This window comes from Leopardus geoffroyi, chromosome A2, assembly GCF_018350155.1.
Source record: "Leopardus geoffroyi isolate Oge1 chromosome A2, O.geoffroyi_Oge1_pat1.0, whole genome shotgun sequence".
In the NCBI taxonomy this organism is placed as follows: Eukaryota; Metazoa; Chordata; class Mammalia; order Carnivora; family Felidae; genus Leopardus; species Leopardus geoffroyi.
This window is the reverse complement of record NC_059331.1, coordinates 86599825-86619408: the sequence shown is the minus strand read 5'-3', so window position 1 is coordinate 86619408 and position 19584 is coordinate 86599825. Positions and strand designations below refer to the sequence as shown.

Below are 19584 nucleotides of genomic sequence, written 5' to 3'. Positions count from 1 at the left end.
TCAACTTTCTATTGGCAAGATCTCAACTTTTTCCAAGCAGATGAGGAAGAAATGTGTGTATGTGTACCTGCAAGATTATTCGGGTTTTTACTGCATTATTTGTAAAGGAAATATGTAGATTTTTGTCAATAATAATTTGTATTTGCAATTTAGGTCTATTCTACAGCAGTTTCTCCTGAGTTTGACCTTTCCACGGCTTCTTGAGGCAGGTATGTAGTTACTCAGCAATTGTCCTAATAAAATTTTGTTTGGGGATGTGTTGAGTTCCCCTGACCCAAGGATCTGCAAACTTTTTTATGTCATGTCGGCCTCTATTTTGTAACTCTTATCTGTTGGATTCATTGCTTCTCTTGACATTTAATGGGCGCCTATGAGGGACTGCCACTACGTCAGACAACAATAAATAAGCCAAGCAGGGGACCTGCCCTTAATACATGCGCTTTGCTCCATGGAAATGAAGGTTCTTGGAACTGACTGTAGCGTCCCCTCCTGGTGATCTTTGTTTTTTCCACAGTTGAGATGGAAGACGATGACTTTACAGCCTCTCTGTCAAAGCAGAGCTGCATTACTGAACAGACCCAGTATTTCTTCGATAATGACAGTAAATCATTCAGTGGTGTGTTAGACTGTGGAAACTGTTCCAGGTAATTTGTTTCTTCCTTTTAGGGATAGTCTGATTTCACTAAGAAATTGTATTCGCTTTTATAATCATTACAGAAAATAACAGAGACTGTTATTAGAGTGTGAGAGAGACATGAGTAACTATTTACAGTTGGAAATAGATCTTTAGTTTTGCTGAATGTTTTTTTTTTTTTTAATTTACATTCTTTAGGATTGATCCTAACTGGTAAGTGGTAATCCTTTTGACTATAATAATAGGGTGAATGAAATTCTACCTACTTTTAGGCAGAACAAAGAGAAATGTGGTTATATTTTAATGTCTTTTTGTCTAAAAAGAGAACCCCTTTAAAAGTTTTTCTAAAGTTGTAGAACAATATGAACTGTAGTAAGACTAGAATTAATCGTCATTTTGAGTAAGTCTAAGCTAAATACAGGATTTCATTTTACATTTACTTACTAAATAGGTTTATACAAAGATAGTCTAGGGAGGGACGTGTTTTACTTCTACTCTTCACTGAAATTTAGAATCGCATGTATTTTTGAATTGACACTAAAAGAACTAGGAGAAAATATCACTTCCTAAAATCAAAGCTAAGGTGAGTCACTAGCAGACATAAACATGTTTAGCCATTTTTGGAAGAGATTGAGAATTTAACTTGGCTAGAAGGGATAGAAGAAAAAGCCAAGGTGGGCCTTTTCAAAGTCATGAGAGAGAGTGATAATCCATGTCATAGGATCCCTGAGAATGGGGGGGAGAGGCACTTTGTTTTTAGCGAAGGAGGGCAGGTTATTCTCGAAGAAATGTTCATCTAGGAAGGAGGAAATGTGAGGAGGTGAGGATATCTGAGCATGTGAAAGGGCTGGAAGAGTTGCTAAGAGATCCAGACGTTTCTAACAGAGAACTGTTTTCTGGAAGGAGTTAAATGAAACTAGTGTGAATTTTTAACAGACCTGGTCCGTATGACTTTATGGTTTACTTTAGCAAACCTCTGTGTCGTAGCAAGACAGTCTATCCACTTTAGCAAACAGTTTCGTAATTCTTTGGCCTTTGATTAATAGATGTCATTGATGGCAATCTGTGCTTTAAAAATTGACTACAAATCTTTACAATTTGAAGTAATCAGGATATTAAGTGGAATCATGGTTGCTTTTGATTGGCTTTATCCTTGTGCCCCAAGTTCAATGGAGAAAAAGAAAACAATCCTTTTCTTTTTAAAATACATCATCATAAAGAAATTAATCTTCAGTGACAGATTAACATTTCTATTCATGGTTGCTAACGGTGGCAGAAGCAGTTTAAGACATGCAAAAAATACTGCATGGAATTTCAATCCCTTATTCTTTCTGTATCTGTGTTATCCAGTTCAGTACTTACCAACGACTGGTGGCTGTTTCAATTATAACTAATAATACACATTAGTGCCTCAGCCACATTAGTCACGTTTCAAATACTCGATAGCATAGTGTGGCTATTTACCATATTGGAAAAAGCAGAAAACATTTCCATCTTCACAGTAGTTTGGTGAACAGCACTAGTCTAGATGTACTTTGCCATTGGCTTGGGCAAGATGCTTAGTGTGGGCTCCAAAGCTTTTAATGTGTAAAATAAGGTAATTTTGTTTATTTTCAGTAATAAATACCACAGTTCCTTAAGCATGTCAAATAAAACATTTATTCTACGGGTTGCAACAACTCAGCAGTGCTTATTTTGCATTGAAAAACAAAGGTGACACCTAAAACATGTGTTGCAATTTTCTAGTATCGAGAGAGGTAATACACTGTGCATGCTAATAAATAAAACATGGTGATGTTTTCCTTCTACGTATTCTCATTTTGTTTTACTGTTTATGTGGGTGATGCTTTGTGTTTCAACATGTCATATTATATGTAAGTACCTTCGAAAGATTTTAATTTTTGCCCAAAAGAAAAAAATGCTCATTTTCTGTGATTTTTATAACTATTTCTTTTGCAGAATCTTTCACGTAGAAAAACTTATGAACACCAACTTAATATTCATTATGGTTGAGAGCAAAGGGACTTGTCCCTGTGACACACGACTGCTCATACAAGCAGAGCAGACTTGTATCCTTTGACATCAGAAATGCTTGGAATCAAACACCGTCTTAAAGTAATGCTTCTTTAACCTCGTCACACTGATAATGCTCATAAAGAGAATAACATCACACAGCATGCCATGATTACCTCACCCAGGCAGAATGAACCTCTCATGCAAAATGTGGTTTGAATGTATAGACTAATGATGCCACCCAGGCACCAAGAGGATATGAACAGTTTCTTGCTCATATAATGAGGCTTTGTAGAGGAGGCAGTGCAGGTTTGCAGGTAGATCTGGAAATTTCGGCTTGCATGCAGGCAGGGGCAGCTGGCTTGGGGATTTATGGCCATTAGGGAGTAGTGCTGGGTTTTTGCTAGCTGGGACTTGTGTGGCTGGAGAGCTGTCAACATTCCATAGTCAAAAAATGGAGTTGAATATGGTGTACATCTACGCTGAAATATTATTCAGCCTTAAAAAAGAAGGAAGTCCTGTCATTTGCTGTATCTGCAGTGGCCGTTAACACCAAACTGCTTATGCTTATAAATATGCTAAATGACAGCCCAGTGACTGTTAAAGCATTGTAGACCAGACCCCCTGTCCTTTTTTCATTTATTCATGTTGTTTCAGAGGGGGGCGGGAATAGTCCCAGCTGTGTTTGGGGTTTATTGTTACCAATGAGTTTATATTTCTGTCTTGCTACATAGGAGCACCCTTGTGCTCCCTTGTGCGGGTTCACATGTATGGCTCCCGTCTTATTTGCTCATTTCAGCCACTTCTATCTTTACAGGTAACTGTTGAGTAATTGCATCTGCCAAGGGCCACACCATGTAGAGTAAAAATAAAAACCACAGTGATCTCTTCATATAGCCACTAGTGTGACAAAAGAATTTATGTGGCCGTTTACTTCCTTAAATCCCTAAGTACTTGAACTAGTCATGTGGGACTAGACTAACGGCATAGGTGTCTATTCCTTGCTTTGGGAAATATTTTTTTTTTTAACTGTGTGGAAAGAACAAGTAATTTCGTATTCCTTAACAAGTTTCTTTAGCTGATGGTCCAGATCCTTGTGATATGGTGAAGCAACCCAGATACCGAAAAGGACCCGATGTCTGCTTTGATAACAATGTCTTGGTAAGACCAAGGGTTTATTGTATTAAAATATTCTAACTCAGTAGTCATTGTCTTCAGGAACTTAAGGAAACAAATTACATTTTTAACTCAAACATGATGTCTTAATCATAGTGTTTCTCATTAACATGATGTACTTGCTGGTAGATAGATTTTTCATTTCAATACTGTTCATGGTTAGTGTAAGCTCAACAGTTGCTTCTTCTATCTGTCCTTGCAACAGAAACTGTACTTTCAAACACAATTCCCATCAATTTACTAACAATCCTAGGTCACCAATCTGATGATTTGAAACATTTTCTCATCAATAGTAATTACAGTAAATGTTATTTATGATGTGATTTGCCTCCCTTCATTGATACTCCAATCTTTAAGATACAAAATTTATTTTTACGTGCTTCTTTAGTCTTTATTTGGTATGTTCAAAAATTTGTGACATAGCTAGTTTCCTGATATTTTGTAATTCTCCTTTTTTTTTTTTTTTAACATGGCTCCTGACTCTGTCATAGATTTGTATTATTTCTCTTAATTGCATTTTTACCTTGCGTGTATTAGACAAGGTCAGTTACAGAGGGCTAAGTTCATAAAATTTTGCAAAACATCTTATGTCATGTAAAGATGATTGCTGCTTTTCCTATAGGTCAGCTGTCTTCCTCCAAGAAACAATCTTCTGACATACTATGCATGTAATCAGCTTTATGTTTTTAAAACCATTTTAATTAAGAAACTTGATTCTCAAACGTAAAGGCCACACCACAATTCTGCCTAATGTGAAAAACGAATTTTAAATACAACATTTCTCAATTCTGCCTCTTCAAGGTGTGCCTTTGCATTAAGTGGCTTGCATACTCCAATGAGCATACAAACTGAGAGCAGAATCATCTTAGGAATTGTTTATTCCCAAAAAATGTCAGATCACCTATTAATGTACGTTTATAGAGGTTGTAATTTATTTAGAATAGACTTGTCTAGTATGTACTTATTTACTCAAATACACAGAAAAAAAGGGAATTTTCATAAATATTATCCAGTTAGCTGTGATTAGAAGAGGAACAAAAAATAAGTAAAATCAGTAATGAGGAATAAGACTTAAAAAGCAAGAGGTGTTAGCCAGGAAACCCCCATTATCTCTGCATGGACTACTGATCATTCCTCTTTGATGGAGAAAGTGATTCTAAGTGGCAGCTAGTTGTTTTTCTCCATTTGATGCGGTTAGACTTCAACACAAATCCAGATATGAGGACTTTGGTTGTTCTATCTACTCTATTTTCAGGAGTTTGACCCTGTCAAATCATTCTCTTAAGAATGAATGTGGGCCCAAGGATAGTGGTGCTCATTAGGGGAAACTTCACTCATCAACCACTGGTCACCAAAGCCTGAGATTAAATTCACTCAAATCAACTTCAAAGATCACATAAAAACCCTATTACCTAAAATGTTTCCAACCTAGGAGACTCTATGTTTTCATCAAGGCACGAGAAAGATTGGACAGAGACAAATTTTCAGTAATTCAAGTTCCTGTGAATTATACATCCTACTGTGTGTGAAAGTACGGCTCTTGCTCAGTAGCTTAACTTGCTAATAACGTCTTGTGTCCCTTTAGCAGTGAAATGTTTTGGTAATGCTTATTTGCAATGGTCACTGTGACCCTGCTCTGGATGGAGGCTCACATAAACTGCCTACTGCCAGCAAACTGCATGAAATCTCATCTTGTATGTCTTCTTTTCTGTGTTTTCTTTCCTTTTCCTGTACTTGCTACTTTGCCCGTTATTAATAGGATCAACTTATGTGCACAACGAGTCGTGCCTGTACCATGATGTCAGCTCCTATCTCCATTTTACTGCAAGTTTTCATGTGGTGTGGATGGTCAGTCACTTTCTCTAATTTTTCTTTTTGTGTGTGTTTGGCTTGAAATTTTAATAAATAATCCATGTCCCTAAATTCATTATAATAAATGTCCTGAAAGCAGGTTTTTAAAATTCCAGTACTAATATTGTTTTGTAAATAGCTGAATTCAAATATGGCTTAAATTTCTAATCCCAAACCCGGCATATCCTTTTCCTATGTTTATTTAAAAATCAGTATTTTCTTATAAGGTTTTGTATAAAGATTAAATCCGTACGGGAAAAATTATATGTTTCTTGATGTCTAGCTTTTTACTAAAGAAAAATACCCTGAGGACAATTATTAGAGCTGGTCATCTCAATTTTCAAAAGATGCTGACATTAATTAATGAGCCATTTCAATTTTATCAAACATTATTTTCTAAGTCAATAATTCTATGCTTTCCTTTCTTTTTAAAACAAATGTGACTTAATCAACTTTTTATATTTTTTACTACCACAATATTGATGCTATTAAAATATTTTAGTACAAGTGCTTCCAATTTCTAAGTTCATTTTACTTAGAATGACTTACAGTATCTAGGCTAAAATTATCACTTATTAACCTGTGACCAATTTCTGAATTATATTATTAGTATGACTGCATAGATGTTGTAGGCCCCAAGCTTGTGTTCATGGTTTCACTTACAGCTTTGCAGTTTCTTCTCTGATGCTCTGGGATCCTCATGGTTAGTGTTACTAGAGCAACTTTGATGGTGTTCTTTCTTCACTGCTCTCCAGGTATTCGTTGATTAGGAAACCACTAGATGGAGATATGGCCATTACTGTGAGTGCTGTGTGCTCATCAGAGGGGGAGAAAAGTGGGATATCAGAGGGAGTCTCAGAAAACTAGTTTTTTTCCTGGGCTAATAACATAATAGTCTTCATGGCACAGGATTCCAAGTGAAAGAAACCTAGCTGACCTGGACAATTAAAAGACCAAAATGAAATGATCCCTCTGCATGAACCTGTGTTTTCAATTGATAGAGAGGTAGCTCTCTGAAGTAATGTTTTGTGATTATACCATTTACATATGAAAAGTGTAGTGAAATCATAGGTTCCATGTTGTCTTTTTTATACCTGTCTCTATTTGTGATAATAGAAATGAAAGTAAAACATAAGGGTAAAAAATTATCACATTATATTCTCTAGGTGAGGAATAGTATAAATATTTACTCTATTTTCACCTTTGATTCAGAAGTTTACTTCTCAGTCATAGAATTTTTAGGTAAGATTTACAGGCTACAAAACTATAGGTCAGCTCCTTTGGGAGGTAAAAGATTTTTACCTTTACTTTAAAAATCTATAGGTAAGAATGAATTTACTTTTTTTCTTCTAAGACTCTCCCCTCAAAAATATGATTGAATTTTTCTTTGATATTTTTCTTTCTCACCATAACTATAACTTTACCAAGAAAATAAATAGCATTGTGGATTCAGCTGGATGGGATCAGTACATCTTAATGAAATAATTTTTGAAAGATGAAAAGAACACACCAGGGATTTCCTAATATTATTGTGTCCTTGAGGAATATATAATGAATAGTCCTGAGAAGATGATGTAGAGGGCATATACTTTACATTAATAAGACTTAAGTATTTAGAAACACAGTTATCAGTACTGAACAGTGAATCTCGTCTATGCAATGTGAGTGTTGATAAGATAATATCGAAAGAAGTATCATTTTCTCTGAAACAATACAGAGTTGAAAAAATAATACAAACATTACCAAAAAATACTGAGGATAATTGGCCGTGGTTCCTCACACTGAAGACCAATAGAGGTCAAAGTCTAAGCTTCAGTGCTAGTGTAGCTACCCAGGAATGTGTGGTGGGTTAGTTTCTGCTCACAGGAAAGCTGGGATGCTGGTGTCATCTCTGACCTTTTCTAATGGATGGTATCTAAGCATTTATAGAATGACTGTGTAAAGATAGGACTCTTGTATCCTGTGCAATCCAAAAAGAGTATCAATTATAGACCACTAGGACTTCATTAAAACCCAAGGGTCCAAGTGAGACCTTTTGACAAGAGCTTTGGGGCAATTTAAGTGGTAAAGAACAAAAGAAAAATAAAGCCATGGTTTATCAAAGCAAGCCAGCCAATAATATGTATCATCGATAAAGTTCATTATTTTATGCAAACTGCAAACCTAATTTATGAAAGCAGATTACTGGGTACATGAAAAATGAATGTGTAGGTACGTGTATGTAGACAATACACACATGCATTTGTGTAGTTGAACACATATACTACCTACTTCATGAGTTAGTGTGGTTACTGTGTTATGGTGCAGTGTAGGAGAACAAATTGTTTGTTAGAGAACTTATTCCTATTAAAAGTCTTAGACTGTGTAGTTCCATCTACCTAAATAATTTTAAGAATACATTTTCTTTGAAGCTGCTGTAGGTGACTTAACTACAGAGCAGTTTAAATTAAAAAGTCAGCCATTATTTGGTGCATGTCTTCACCAGCGATTTGCCTTTTGAACATAATGAGTATAATTCAGAAAATATTGAGCTCTTACTATGTGCAATTAGTCACCGTGGTGATTCTGGTTGGGGAAAGAAAGGGCAAGTTACATGTTTCACAAGAGAAAATTGAAAATATTTTAGCCACTAGCATGCATGGTCTTAGAGAGCCTTGGGGCAAAGTCATATGCATATAAGTACAATTTAGGTGTTGTTTCTTTTAATGAGTAATGAAAAAGGAATTCTCTGCTGATATGTTTATTAGGAGTCTTTTGAGAGAAGTCTCTAGAAGAAAATTGAAAAAATTACCATATTTTAAAAACAAGTACCTATAGCGTTAGCACTGTATCATTTTTCTACCTGAGTGTGTTAAATTGAAACAAAGTACCGTCTTTAAAAATCAGACTGATTTACTTGCTTATAATGGTAGTGGGATTTTTGGTCTATCTTTAAGGTGGAGAAAATGCTAATGTTTCTCCCACATCTGTGCATTTGTGATTTAGAATGTATCTCTTATTTCATAGAATAATTTCAAGTCTTGGTGTATGTAGTTGTCCATGCAAAACACATGAGAAAAGATGACAGGAAACTGAAAAGGCAGATTTGTTTGTGTGAAATCAACTTGCAGACTTGAGGGACTCCAAATAACTTATCTCACCTACCGCCTCCCTGACTGCAACAGGCATCATCACATACAGGAAACACAACTGAACAAATAAATTTCAAAAACACTAGAAATATAAACATAAAAACAATGGATCAGAGTTAGAGATATTTTTTTTTTCTTTTCGTAACACATTTGTTTTATGTTAACCAGAATTTCTTTGACAAAACATATCCTTACTACATGAATGGGTCTTGTTTGTATACTGATTTTCCATTCCATCACATTAACACATAATTAGCAGCTGGTCAAGAGCCAAGCCTTTACATTACTATTTTATGTTTGCAGTGTTTCTAACTAGGCTGTACCTGTGCTGCTTTATTGACTACCTACTATTCATTTATCAAGTAGTACCATACAACCTGTGTATTAGACCATTCTTCTGGGTGTGAGATATTGGAGATATATTTATACTAAAAAATATTGTTTTAATCTGGAGTTCAAATGTAAGTGAGCATCCTGTTTCTTTATGTGGTTACCCAACCTAAAGGGAAAACTATTAGAACCAAGAGAAGACCAAGTGTGAAGTCCCTGGGACAGTACACACCTTGACCTGTTGTAGAGACAGTGTTATTGGAGCCGAGTGAGTTGGAGGGGTGGGGAGAGGAATACTAGAAGACAGAGAGGCCGCCAAGCTCTGGACTACATAAGGCTTTGTAGGCCGTGCTAAGCCATTTGGGTTTTGTTCTGAGAGGGATAAAATTTTTGACCTATGCTTTTAAGGAGACTGTTTTTGGGTTAAAAAAATTTGTGAAAAAGCAAGAGTAGAAGCCATGAGACACGAGAGGCAGCTTTTGAAGGAGTCTAGGCCAGAAGTGATGGTGACTAAGACACAAGATAGTGAGAAGTGGGAAGTTTGGAGATCTATTTGGAAGCTAAAGTTAAGAGGATGTGCTGGTGGATTACATTTGAAAACGAGGGGCGGGGAGGGATCACAGATGACTTGTCTTTGCCCTGATCCACTTCTCCTAGAAGTATCGTTCAGAAAAAATAGTGTCTTTGGGCAAGTTTGGGGCCTTTCTGAGGCATCAGAGAGGAGAGGCGGCAGAGCTCAATCCCTGCAGAGGTCACAGGAGAATTCAGGTCTGAAGATACAAAGTGTGAGTTTTTGCAATTCTGGTCCAAGACCGTGACATGGGAAGTGCCAAACTCACTTTATATCACAGACCCACTAAACCTGTAACTATAAACAAAGCACTTTCCTCTGGGAAAAAAAAAAAATGGAGAAACGAGGTGAATGACCCATACATATTGGGTGAATGAGAAAACAACCACATTGAAACAGGTAGGAAATGCTAAGACACACTATCCCCATAATCCCTACCTCTGGCATAGCAGCGTGTAATCAGGAGGGAATTTTTAACTCTTAGCTCTTCCTTGAGGAATTAAGGGTTTGGTCTGAATACCAAGTAGTGGAATTTTAAGGCTTCCATGCAAAGTACAGTGTCCCCAATAACTATCTCTGAAAGTCTAATAGGGAGACAAGACCATAGCAAAGAAACAATTGTCAACAGGCTCCCGAGGACTCACTGTAGCTTTCCTTCCAAGGCTTAGAGAAGATGGACCAAACATCAATGCCCTATGCCCAGTCTTTCTCTGATTTAGCACACATTTAGAGGCTGACTGCAGGCCTCCTTAGAGACAGAGGAAGGCAGTGGGCCATGCCCCCACTTTGACCCTGTGACATACTCCAAGTCACTGGTCTGTCTCCGAAGGAGCTTGTGGATCCATTTGGCATTTGGCTTTTAAGACTGCTGCCCAAAAAACACCTCCCTTTATCACTTGGCCATGGTGGCCAGTAGAGCTGATCTTCTTGGGTATTGAGGGACAGTGGCAAATACACAGTTCTTAACGGTAAATTCCCCCAGGGTTCGGCACAGTGAAGGCCAACTAAAATGTTCTTCTCTTAGTCATACCCTAAAAGGGGTGGGTCTATTTACATACCTCAAAAACTATTGCCTCAGGGTTCTGCCTCCTATCAGCCTGCATCCAGGTGCTGAATGAGATCATCCCCAATGGGACACAGACAGTTAAAGGCACACCCCCCCACTTATTGGGAGCCACTTCAAGCCTGCGAATCATGGTGTGTTTTTTCAAATGCACAGAAACCAACACAGAGTCCAGGAAAACGAAGATACAGAAAAACAGAAAACTTTTAAAAACAACAAGATACAACTCCACCAACAGCCCTAAAGGAGTTCAAAATAATGGTCATAAAGATGCTCACCAAAGTCAGGAGGAAAATGCAAAAGCTAAATGAGAACTTCAATAAAGAGAAAATATTAAAAAGTACAAAAAAGTCAAAGAACTGAATGTAATAAATCACAGGAATAACATAAGAGATAAAAATGACATAAATAGATTTAAAAAAGACCCTTTGACAAAATACATCATTTCATGATAAAAACCTTGGTCAGATGGGGTATGGAGGAACATACTTCAACCTAATAAAGGCCATATATGACAAACACACAGCTAACATTATACTCAGTGGAAGAAAATGTGGAGCTTTAACTCTCAGATCAGAGATGAGCACTGCTCTCATTCAACATAGTGTGGAAGCCCTAGCTCGAATTTTAGGTGAGACAAAGAAATAACAGGGGTCCAAATAGGGAAGGAAGAAGTAAAGCTGCCAGTATTGACAGAAAAGATGGTTCTGTATACAGAAAAACCCAAAGACTCCCTCAAAAGACTGTTGGCAGCAATCCATAATTTCAGTAAAGTTGCAGGATACAAAATCAACATACAAGTATCAGTTGCATTTCTATACACTAATAATAAAACATCTGAAAAAGAAATAAACTATCCCATTCACAACAGCATCCAAACCAAAGTATTTAGGAGTAACTTCCAGGAAGCGAAAGAGCTGCACAGTGAAAACTACAAGACTTTGCTGAAAGAAAGAACACAAGCATAAATAGATTTAATATTGTAAAATGTCCGTACCACCCAAAGACATCTATGGATTCAATGTAGCCCCCATCAAAATGCCAACAGCATTCACAGCAATAGAAAAAAATAATTCTAAAATTCATATGGACCCACAAAAGATTCAAAATACCATAATAGTCCTGAGGAAAAAGAAAAAAGCTGCAGGTATCAGATTTCTGGATTGTAGATTATACTATAAACCTATAGTAATCAAAACAGTATATTACTGGTACAAAAATAGACACATAGGCTAGTGGAATAGAAGAGAGCCCAGAAGGAAACCCTTAAATGTATATGGTCAACTAATATTCAGCACAAAAGCCAAGAACACCCCATGGGGAAAGGATAGTCACCAACAAATGGTGCTGGGAAAAGTGAACACATGCAGGGCAATGAAACTGGACCCCTATCTTATACCACTCACAAAAATTAACTCAGAGAAGATCAAAGACTTTAATATAAGACCTGATAGTAAAAAACATCCTAGAAGACAAAGTAGTAAAGAAGTTCCTTGACATTGGTCCTGTCAATGATTTTTGGATACAATACCAAAAGCACAAAAAACCAAAGCAGAAATCAACAAATGGGACTATGGCAACTTTGAATGCTTCTCCACAAAGAAACAACCAAATGAAAAGCCAACCTACAGAATGGGGGAAAAATGCAAGTCATGTATAGGAAAAGGAGTTAATATCCAGAATATTTGAAGAACTCATTAAAGTTTAAAAAAAAACAATTAAAAAATGGGCAGGAAAACTAAATAGACATGTTTTCAAAGATGACATCAAAATGGCCAATAGCTACATGAAAAGATGTTCAACATTCTAGTCATTAGGGAAAACAAATCAAAACTGCACACTTCAGCTTTAAGGACACACACCTTAAAGTATGTGAAAGTAAATGGATAGACAAATATATTCCATGCAAATGGAAATCAAAAGAAAGCTGGGGTAGTTATACCTGGACACAAGAGACCTCAAGACAAAAACTGTACTAAGAAACATAATCATTATATATATTGATAAAGGGTTCAGTTAAAAGTGGATATAACATTTAGAAATATTTATGCACCTGATATAAAGGGGCTTAAAGATAGTATGGCAAATATTAACAGATCTGACAGGAGAAGTAGGCAGCAATATAGTAATAGTAATAATACTAAACAGGAGACTTCAGTCGCCCACTTTCATCAATGGATAAATCATCCAGACAGAAAATGAATAAGCAAACACTGGAATTAAATAACCCATTAGATCACATGGATTTAAGTGACACTTACAGAACATTCTATCCAAAAGCAGCATTCTACACTTTGTTCTGAAATGAACATGGAACATCTTCCAGGATAGAACATATGTTAAGTCACCAAAAAAGCCTTAATAAATTTGAGAAGATTTAAATCCTAGCAAACATCTTCTCTGGCCACAGTTGTATCAAACTAGATCTCAACAATATAAAGAAAACTGGACAATTCACAAATATGTGGAGATTAAACAATACGCCACTCAACAGTCATGGGTCAAAGAAGAAATCCTAAGGGAAATTACACACACACACACACACACACACACACACACACAGACAAATGAGACAAATGAAAATGGAAATACACTGAACCAAAACTATTGGCAAGCAGCAAAGCAGTTCTAAGAGGAAAGTTTATAGTGATAAACACCTATATTAAGAATAGACAAACATCTTAAATAAATTTACACCTCAAGGATTAATAGCAAATGAAGCCTAATGCTAGGAGGAAGGAAATAACAAAAATCATGGCAGAAATAAGTGAAATAGAAACCAAAAAGACAATACAATACATTGCAATTAAGAACTGTTTTTTTTTTTGAAAAGAAAAACAAAACTTTAGTTAGACTTACCAAGGAAAAGAGGATTAAAATAAAACTAGGAATGAAAAAAACATTAAAATTGTTATCACAAAATATAGAAGATAAGAAACTATATAAATAATACATGGCAAAAATTGGGAACTCTAAAAGAAATTGATAAATTCTTAAAAAATATGGAGCCTATCAAGAGTGATTCATGAAGAAACAGAAAATCTGAACATATCCATTACTAGTAAGCAGATCGAATCAGCTATCAAAAACCTCCCAACAATCAGAAGCCAAAGACCAGATGGCTTCACTGGTGAGTTAAACCAAACATTCAAAGAAGAATTAATACCAATCCCTCTCAAACTCTTCCAAAAATATAGCAAGAGGGAACACTTTCAAGCTCATTTCACAAAGCCAGCCTTACCATAATACCAAAACCAGACAAGAACACTGCAAGAATAGAAAGTTACAGGCTAGTATCTTTGAAGAACCTAGATGCAAAAATCCTCAAGAAAATGTTAGCAAGCTGAATCCAACAACACAAAACCATATACCACAATTAACTGGGATGCAAGGACAGTTTCACATTCACAAGTGAACCAGTGTGAACCATATTAATAAAGTGAAGGGGAAAAGAAAATCGTATGATCTCAATAAATGCAGACAAAGCACTTGCAAAATTTAACATCCGCTGTGATTAAAAACCCTTAACAAAGTTGGTATATATGATCTGTACTTCAACAAAATAAAGGCTCACAGCTATCATCCACAATGGTAAAATTAGAAGAAGCTAACAGCCAAGTACCAGAAACTAACAGCTTCTCCTCTAATGCCATGAATAAGACAAGGATGCCCATTCTTGCCACTTTCTTTAACGTAGTACTGTAAGTTCTAGGCAGAGCAAATACGCAAGAAAAATTATAGGCATCCAAACTGCAAAAGAAAAAATTATCTCTATTTGCAGATGGTATGATATTGTATATAGAAAACCCTAAGAAATCCACTTATTCAAATAAATTTAGTAAAATTTCAAGATTAAAAAAATGTAAAAAATGAGTTCTATTTTATACACTAACAGAAGTTGTTAAAATAATTTCATTTATAATTCTGCCAAAAAATCAAATACTTAGTAAATTTAACCAAGGGGGTAAACACTAAAAACTATAACATAAAAGAACTTGAAAAATAAAGGGAAAGATACTAGTTCTCATGAATTAGAATATTGTTAAAATGGGGTCGCCTGGGTGGCTCAGTCAGTTGGGCATCTGACTTTGGCTCAGGTCATGATCTCACTGTTGGTGAGTTCAAGCCCCACATCAGGCTCTGTGCTGACAGCTCAGAGCCTGGAGCCTGCTTCAGTTTCTGTGACTCCCTCTCTCTGCCCCTCTCCCACTCATGCTCTGTTTCTGTCTCAAAAATAAATAAATATTAAAAAAAAATTTTAAAAAGAATAGTTAGGGGCGCCTGGGTGGCGCAGTCGGCTAAGCATCCGACTTCGGCCAGGTCACGATCTCGCGGTCCGGGAGTTCGAGCCCCGCGTTGGGCTCTGGGCTGATGGCTCAGAGCCTGGAGCCTGTTTCCGATTCTGTGTCTCCCTCTCTCTCTGCCCCTCCCCCGTTCATGCTCTGTCTCTCTCTGTCCCAAAAATAAACGTTGAAAAAAAAATTAAAAAAAAAATATTGTTAAAATGTGCATACCATACAAAGCAATCTACAGATTCATTGAAATTCCTATCAGAATTTCAATGACATTTTTCACTGAAATACAACAAATGATTCTAACATATGTATGAAACCACAAAACCGTAACAGGCAAAGCAACCTTGAGAAAGAAGAACAAAGCTGGAGACATCACACTTCTTAATATTAAACTATATTATACAAATACATTAATCAAAACAGTGTGGTACTGGCACACACAGACACACAGATCAATGTAACGAAACAGCCCAGGAGTAAACCCACGTGTGTATGTTCCATTAACTTATGACAAAGGAGCCAAGAATGTATAATGGGAAAGAACAGTCTCTTCATTACATAGTGCTGATGGGGCACCAGGGTAGCTCAGTAGGTTGAGCATCTGACTCCTGATCTCAGCTCAGGTCATTATCCCAGGGTCATGGCAGCCAGCCCTGCATTGGGCTTCACACTAAGCATGAAGTCTGCTTTAGACTCTCTCTTGTTCCCCCTCTGCAGTTCTCCCCTGTTCGCACTCCCTCTCTCTAAAAATTAAAAAAAAAAAGTACTGGGAAAACTGAAAGCCCACACACAAAAGAATAAAAATGGACCACTATCTTACACTGTCAACAAAAGTCAACTGAAAATGGATTAACTACTTGAATGTAAGACCTGAAACCATAAAACTCCCAGAAGAAAACCTAGGAAGCAATCTTGTTGACATCGGTTTTGACAACTATTTCTTTTCTTTTCTTTTCTTTTTTTTTAATTTGATCCCAACAGCAAAGGCAAGAAAAGCAAAAATCAACATGGGACTACATCAAAATTAAAAGTTTCTGCACAGCAAAGGAAACCAATAAACTTGAAAGGCAATACACACAATGGGAGGAACTGTTTGCAAATTATGTATCTGATAAGCAACCAGTATCCCAAATGTATAAAGAAATCAAGTCGGATAATATCAAAAGAAATCTGATTAAAGAGCTGACAGAGAATCTGAGTAGAATTTTGCCCAAATTCCTACGAATGGGCAACAGGTCCAAGCACACCTTATTTTACTGCGCTTTGCTTTTATTGCACTTTACAGATACTGCATTTTTTTTTTTTAACAAATTGAAGGTTTGTGGCAACCCTGCCTCAAGCAAATGTATTTGTGCCATTTTTCCAACAGCATTTGCTCACTGGTGTCTTTGTGTCACATACGGTTTTCACAGTGTCTTTGATAGTACCATTCTAATTGTTTGGGGGCACCACAAACCACACCCATTTAAGACAACACACTTAACAAATGCTATTTGTGTTCAGAAAGCTCTACCAACCAGCCATTTCCCCAGCTCCTTTTCTCTCCTTGGGCTTTGCTATTTCCTGAGACAAAATGATCTTGAAATGAGGCCACTTAGTAACCCTACACTGGTCACTAAGTGTTCAAGTGAAAGGAAGAGTCACATGTCTCTTACCTTAAAAGGTAGTGAGGAAGCTATGTCAAAGGCCAACACGTGCTGAATGCTAGGCCTCTTGTGCAAAACATTTGGTCAAGTTGTGGATGTAAAGGAAAAGTTCTTAAAGGAAATTAGAAGTAAAAGTGCTATTTCAGTGAACACACAAATGGTTAAAAAAAAAAAAGGCAAAGTTTTAGGGGTCTGCATAGGAGATCAATCTAACCACAACATTACCTAAGCTGAAGCCAAATCCACATCAAGGCCCTAATTTTCTTCCTTTCTGTGAAAGCTGGGAGAGAGGAGGAAGCTGCCAAAGAAAAGTTTGAATCTAGCAGAGATTAGTTCATGAGATTGAAGTGAAGAAGCCAGCTCCATAACATAACAGTATAAGGTAAAACAGCAAGCTATCCAGAAGATCTAAGTAGGTAATTAATGAAAATGGCTACAGTAAGTGAGAGATTTTCAATGTAGAAGAAATAGCCTTCTATTGAAACAAGATGCCATCTAAATCCTTCATAGCTACAGATGAGAAGTCAACGCCTATCTTCAAGCGATAGACTGTATCTCTTGTTAGGGGCTAATGAGCTGGTGGCTTGAAGCTGAAGTCACTGCTCATTGACCCTTCTGAAAATCCTAGGGTTCTTAAGAATTAGGCTTGATTTACTCTGCCTGTGTTCTCTATCCATGGACAACAAAGCTTGGATGACAACACATCTGTTTACAACACGGTTTACTGAATATTTGAAGTCCACTGTTGAGACCTACTACTGAGGAGAAAAAAATCCTTTCAAAATGTGACTACTTACTGAGAATGCACCTGGTCACCCAAGAGCTATGACAGAGATGTATAGTGAGATACGTGTTGTGTTCATGCCTGCTAACACATCATTTTGGAGCCCATGGATCAAGGAGTAATTTCCACTTGTCCAAGTCTTGTTATTTAGGAAATACACATTTTGTAAGCCTATAGCTGTCACAGATACTCCTCTAATGGATCTGGGCAAACTTTATTGAAAACTTTCTGGAAAGGATTCACCATTCTACATGTTATGAAGAACATTCACAATTCAAGGGAGAAGCCAAAATATCAACACGAACATGAGTTTAGAAGAAGTTGATTTGAACCCTCATAGATGACTTTGAGTGGTTCAAGAATGCCGTAGAGGAAGTAAGTGCAGATGGGGTAGAAACAACAAGAAGACTAGAATTACAAGTGGAGGCTGAAGATGTAACTGAATTGCTGCAATCTCATGATAAAACTTGAATGGATGGAGAAGATGTGGCATATATATACATATACACACACACACATATATATGCATACACACACAATGGAATACTACTTGGAGAACAAAAAGAATGAAATCTTGCCATTTGCAATAACGTGGATGGAATTAGAGCATATTATGATTAGCGAAATAAGTCAGAGAAACACAGCTATCATATGATTTCACTCAGGTGGAATTTAAGAAACACAATAGATGAACATAGGGGAAGGGGAGAAAAATACGACAAAAACAGACAGGGAGACAAACCATAAGAGACTCTTAAATACAGAGAAGAAACTCAGTGTTGCTGGAGAGAGGCAGGGGTTGGGGGAATGTGCTAAATGGGTGATGGGCATTAAAGAGGGCACTTGTTGGGATGAGCACTGTGTGTTACAAGGAAATGATGAATCACTGTGTTCTATACCTGAAACCACGACAACACTGTATGGTAAATAACTTGAATTTAAAGAAATTTTTTTAAAAACTTGAATGAATGAAGGTTTAATTCTTACGGATGAACCAAAGTAGTTTCTGGAAATAGAATGTTGTACTCCTGGTGAAGATTCTGTGGCTATTTTTGAAATGACAACAGAGGAGTTGGAATGCTACGTAAACTTAGTTGATCATGCATCAACAGGATTTGAGAGGATTGACTTTAATTTTGAAAGAAGTTCTATTGTGGGCACAATACTACCAAACAGCATCCCAGACTGTAGGGAAATTGTTCTTGAAAGGAAGCATCCATCAATGCAGCAAACTTTTTGTTGTCTTATTTTAAGAAATTGCAATAGCCATTCAGCAACTACCACCCTCATCAGTCAGCAGCCATCATCAATCGTGGCAAGACCCTTGACCGGGGCGGGAGGGAGGGGGGGAATTATGACTCCCTGAAAGCTCAGATGATGATTAGCATTTTTTAGCACCAAAGTATTTTTTAAATTAAGGTATGTACTTTTTTAGACACAAGGCTATTGTACACTTAAGAGACTACACTATAGTATAAGCATAACTTTTATATGCACTGGGAAACCAAAAAATTCATTTGAGTAGCTTTATTGAGATATTCACTTTATTCGATATCTACAATTGGAACTGAACCTGCAGTATATCCATCTTATGTCTATACGTGAAAGAGGCTCAGCATCACTTAGGAGATACGTGCAAATCTAAACTTCAATGAGATATCACCTCACACATGCTAGAATGGCTATTATCAAAAAGACAAGAGATCACCATTATGGCAAGGATGTGGAAAATGGGAATCCTGTGTGAGGGACCACTATGAAAACTGGTATGGAGGTTCCTCAAAAAATTAAAAACATAACTGTATGAATCAGCAATTCTAAGTATTCACTTGAAGAAAACGAAAACACTAATTAGAAAAGACATAGGGACCTCTGGGTGGCTCAGTCGGTTAAGCATCCAACTTCAGCTCAAGTCATGATCTCACAGTTCCTGGGTTTAGACCCACATTGGGCTCTGTGCTGACAGCTTGGAGCCTGCTTCAGATCTGTGTCTCTCTTACTCTCTGCCCCTCCCCCACTTGCACTCTCTCTCAAAAGCAAACATTAAAATTTTTTTTCCAGAAAAAGTCATAAGCCCTCCTATGTTGACT

At 36.9% G+C, this 19584-nt stretch overlaps 1 protein-coding gene across 9 annotated transcripts in view; it reads left to right on the top strand.

Moving 5' to 3' along the window:
* Nucleotides 1–19584, top strand: part of CACNA2D1 (calcium voltage-gated channel auxiliary subunit alpha2delta 1) — a 495933-nt gene that overhangs the window by 469749 nt on the left and 6600 nt on the right. For all 9 annotated transcript variants that reach the window (XM_045494628.1, XM_045494634.1, XM_045494626.1 and 6 more), the window contains 4 exons: nt 154–209; nt 515–644; nt 2594–2703; nt 3726–3808. In XM_045494628.1, coding sequence (XP_045350584.1) covers nt 154–209; nt 515–644; nt 2594–2703; nt 3726–3808 — 379 coding nt within the window. The remainder of the gene's footprint in view (nt 1–153; nt 210–514; nt 645–2593; nt 2704–3725; nt 3809–19584) is intronic.